This window comes from Chinchilla lanigera, unplaced genomic scaffold (assembly GCF_000276665.1).
Source record: "Chinchilla lanigera isolate Chin_1 unplaced genomic scaffold, ChiLan1.0 scaffold00093, whole genome shotgun sequence".
Taxonomy (NCBI): Eukaryota; Metazoa; Chordata; class Mammalia; order Rodentia; family Chinchillidae; genus Chinchilla; species Chinchilla lanigera.
Genome location: NW_004955494.1, coordinates 1546870 through 1551516, shown reverse-complemented (window position 1 = coordinate 1551516; position 4647 = coordinate 1546870). Strand labels below are relative to the sequence as shown.

General features: G+C 43.7%; 1 protein-coding gene across 1 annotated transcript in view; it reads left to right on the top strand.

Moving 5' to 3' along the window:
* LOC102004723 (maltase-glucoamylase, intestinal) overlaps nt 1–4647 on the top strand; it is a gene marked incomplete in the record, with an annotated part of 238387 nt that overhangs the window by 94042 nt on the left and 139698 nt on the right. Inside the window, 5 exon segments of the mRNA XM_013505005.1 lie at nt 40–182; nt 582–730; nt 1284–1368; nt 2165–2221; nt 4130–4254. Coding sequence (XP_013360459.1) covers nt 40–182; nt 582–730; nt 1284–1368; nt 2165–2221; nt 4130–4254 — 559 coding nt within the window.

The following is a 4647-nucleotide window of genomic DNA, read 5'->3' as shown; positions in this document are numbered from 1 at the left end:
TGCTTCCAAGATGGTGGCACCTTTCAGAAATGACCAAAGGCCTGTTTTGTTCTGTCTTGTTTCAGACAGGGGCAGATATCTGTGGGTTCTTTCAAGATGCTGAGTATGAGATGTGTGCTCGCTGGATGCAGCTGGGGGCCTTTTACCCCTTCTCCAGGAACCACAACACTATAGGCACCAGGGTAGGACTTCAATGCTGCCCATTTTTTGTTTGCTTTTTGATTTTCTTTTTCTCTTAAAGTATGCAAGTATTTGTGAGCTAAGTTGATGCCAACTGTTTACCTAGGGAAGTCTTGAAAACTGTTATACCCTTCTTTCAATGAACCACATTCTTCAGTATTGTTTAGGTGATTTTTTTGTTCAGAAAGAGTCTTCCTAATGCATCCCTAGAAGAATGTCTGATGGGCAAATTTTATTTTCTTTCTGGGAGGGGGTCTGTGACAATTTCCAGTTTATTAAGAAGACTCTTGGAATCTCAACTCTACTTTAGTTTAACTGTGTGTGAGGCATGTGGAAAAACATTCTCTGAACTTTCCCAGTTCCCCTTGCATGAACTCTGAAGACTTCCTTTCCTCCTTTAGAGACAAGACCCTGTGTCGTGGGATGCTGCCTTTGTGAATATTTCCAAAAGTGTGCTGGAGACCAGATACACCCTGCTGCCATACCTCTATACCTTGATGTACAAGGCCCACATGGAGGGCATCACTGTCGTGCGGCCTCTTCTCCATGAGTGAGTGTCCAGCTGGAACCCTGCCCACCAATGGGTAATGCATTTCTTTTTCTAGAGTGGTTCTGGATGAGACAGTTTCTCCAAACTGAAGACATGATTCCTTTTTTTTGTAAGTTATTAGACCTAGGTGATTTTTTGTACTGTATAGGTCAATGAAGAAAAGGTATCTATCAAGTGAAAAAAATTTCTGAAGGGATACAACATAACACAGTATAATTTCTCTGTCATTTGCCAATGCAAAGATTTCCCTTTATCTTGTACCAGTTGAGTTCCATGGGCCTGGGCCTATATGAGTTCAGTTAATCAAAGGGGAAGTTACTTCAGTGAAGATGTAAGGGATGAGGGCCAACCTGGTGTGTAGCTTGGGGCATGGTGAGCAAATATATATCTTCCTTCAGAGCAGCCAGACCTGTGCAGAGCGGGCCACATGTTCTTGGTGACACTAAGAAGTGAGGATAGCAGTGGATGCAGCTAAATCTCTCACTGAGATTTGAACATGGGGTATTTCCTCAGGCCTTGGGCTCTGATTATGACCAGTTCATTTTCCTTCCAGGTTTGTGTCAGACCGGGTGACGTGGGATGTAGACAGTCAGTTCCTGCTGGGCCCTGCCTTGCTGGTCAGCCCTGTCCTGGAGGCTGTGAGTGTGGAGGGCCGTGCTGGTGGGTGGTTGGTCCTGTCTCCCAGGCTGGGTGATTAGGAGAAGGAGAAGCAGTCTGGTGCATGAAATACCCTGAATCATGGTTTCTTATTCTCCCTATGTGTCTTCCTCTCCTGAGTAGAAGTGTATGGCTTAAATGTTCTGGTATCAGCCTGCACTTCTTTCAAGTCACCCCAACAATCCTGGAAAAATAAACAAACAGTCACCCCCAGGATAGCCTCATGATCCCTTTGAGAAGGTCATATTTCTCCATGAGGTGAAATATTGAGTACAGAACCGGGTTGGTCAAGAGTGTATATAGAGTTTGTTACAATATTGTGTCACCATGAAACCCACACTTTCCAGGAGAGTTACCTGCAGCCATGTGTATTCTATTGCTACTGGTGAGCGCTCCCTTCCTCCATAACTGGCTGCAACAGCTGTTTCACCACTTCTGTCTGATTCTCGGACATCTGTGTATGATGCCATCTAATGACACCCTCCTATCATACCTACAAGTTCTTCTCCAGACCAACCTCAGGAGATTCTCTCTTTAGTGAGGGTTTGTGCTGAGTATTCAAGCCACTGTTTTTATTTTCCCCTAAAGTTCTGGACCTCAAAGAGCTTTGTTGAAGCCACTTAATTTGGGTAGCCTTATTTCCCTGTGTGAAAACAGGGAAAGAAAGCATGTGAGTTCCAGGCAAACGCTACTGCTGTAGTTCCTTTAATTCTGGTGGATTCCTGTGTTGTATAATGCAGTGACCACTGCCCACATCTTCTTTGTGTTCGATTTCAGAATGTCAGAAACGTCAATGCTTATTTCCCTGAAGCCCGCTGGTATGATTACTACACGGTAAGTTTTCTTATGCTTTATCTAAGTGAGGGAAATGTATACACAAATAAGTTAGCTGGATAGTTCTCATGGAAAACACTGGCTCTGGGTCTGCCTGCTGTTTAGCCTTGCATAAATCACCTATAACATTGAAACTCGGATTTTGTTACTGGTATATAGAGAATGAGCACCCAATGACATAGATGTTGTAAAATAAATATGAAGCTTCTCACTGAGGGCCTGTGTCATATTCAGAGGTCTCTACCTGAGAGTCTGTATATTTTTTTGTAACAATCACTATGCACAATGTTGTATAATGTGGACACTAGTAAACTCTTCAAATTGTGGTGTGAGGTATAGTTTATGTTTATTTTTTCTGCTGCTGTAAGTTCCCAAGTACACAGATAGTTTCCTATCTTTATTACATATTTTCTATAACATAAATGTTTGAAGAAGAGTTGTCCTAAATAAGGACCTATGCTCAGGAGTCCAGGAGGCAATGCAGTGAAGGCACGCAGATGTGTGATACCGACATTTGCAAGTCTAAGCAGTGCACGTGCATTTCTCCCTGCGGAGCCCACAGAGGCCATGTTGTATAGGTTCTTGTCTGGTGTAAGGCCCATAGCAGGGGATAAGACCAGGAGAGATAACAGGGTAACACCTAGATAACAGGGTCTTTGAATGCAGCTTCAGAAAGGTCCCTGATGGGACACATTGAGTCAGAGTGTGATTCTTCCAGAAGAAAGAAAGGGGATGTGCTTACCCTCTAGCCTGTCCTCCTTTTCTGAATTTAAAAGCAGATGTATTTCTGAGTAGTCAAAGGTTGAGGAATTGCTATTGAGCAGCAAGACAAGAACAGAGCATCTGCAATCCCATGATCCTAACTGTAGCAGTGTGAATGGATGACTACTGCACAAAAAACAGGGGAAGTGGGTTTCTTGCTGTTCTCTGTCCTGTTGAGCCCTGGTTTGTTTGTCAACAATTCTTTATTACTCTGCTAAGTCTCTCCTTAGGCTGATAATTGGTTATGATTGCCTTGTGCTTTCCATGCAGGGCTCTCTGGAGAGAGAGAAACCTACTTCCTTTGAGTGAGCTTAGCCTTGGTCTTGAGAATATTTGGCACTGTGTGGAGCTAATTTTGGTAGTCCCATTGGTGCAGGGCACATGGATTTTTGCTGATGTCTAGTATATTAACACAGAAGATGCTGCTAAACATGGAAAATCACAAAGTTCTTGAGACAAAGAATTTTTAGCCCCAAATTTCAATAGTGCTGACATTGACACACCCTGCTATATTTGAAAAAGTGTGGAAGAACAGTCCCTTAGGATGAGGTTTATGACTCAGGTTAGAGAGCACTTCTCACATATGAGATAAAATAATGGTTTTCCACATAAAGGCAGATGCATTCACTTTAAGATAAGGACATGTAAATTAACAGCTCACGTTGTTCTTTCCTGTGAAGCAAGAGCCATAGGTTTTGTAGTCAGGTGGGCAGGCAGGGGAGGTGGGGTGAGGGTGGGCCTGGGACAGTTAGTGGCAATGGAGAGTCAGTAGACCATGGTGAAAAAGAAGGTCTAGGAATGTCTTTGTGGAGATTGCATCGAATGTGAACAAGAAGTGAATGAAGCATTTATTCCACCTGTAGCAGTGGTCTGTGACACAGAAACACACCCTTCGTGAAGGTGGAGTGTGATTTGTCCTAGCACCTTGTGTAGTGTGTTGTATAGAAATCCCTGAAAGACAAGTCATTCAGCAGCAAAGCCAGATGTCACCCAGCGCAGAGTGTGTGCAGAACGTGTCCTTCCAGGTATGTGATGAATGATGAAGAACAGGCGGCAAGTTCAGAGAGGTAGACAAGATGTCTGCCAAATGACTGTGAGGGAGATGTCTGTCCTGTCTCTCATGCTGTCCTTTAATTCTGCCCACAGGGTGTGGACATTAATGCAGGGGGACAGTGGAAGGACTTGCCAGCCCCTCTGGACCACATTAATCTTCACGTGCGTGGAGGCTACATCCTGCCCTTGCAGGAGCCTGCACGGAACACTCACTTAAGGTGAATGATAAACCAGGGCTCTGCTTTGCATAATGTTGAAGCTCACTGATGTGTAACGAATGTTCAATGCCGTAATTATCATTCTCAGGTGCAAAACAATTTTACTAAGAACTTTGTTTTCTTAATTTTTTCATTTGCTTTTGTTTTCACCATTACCAAACTTTTTTTTTCTTTTTCTATCTCCACCTATTGAGGAGAAGATGCTGAAGACTGTGGAAGGGCCATGAAGCCTGTTGGGCAGCCTGTGTGTAGGATACATGTTGAGAGCTGTCGTCATATTCTCTCTGTATGTCCCTTGGTCTCTTCTCATGGATCTTTTTATGTGCAGCTTCACCCTGGTGGGTTTTGAGAGGCCCTCATACCCTTTCTTAACCCTCTGAGTTTCATAAACAC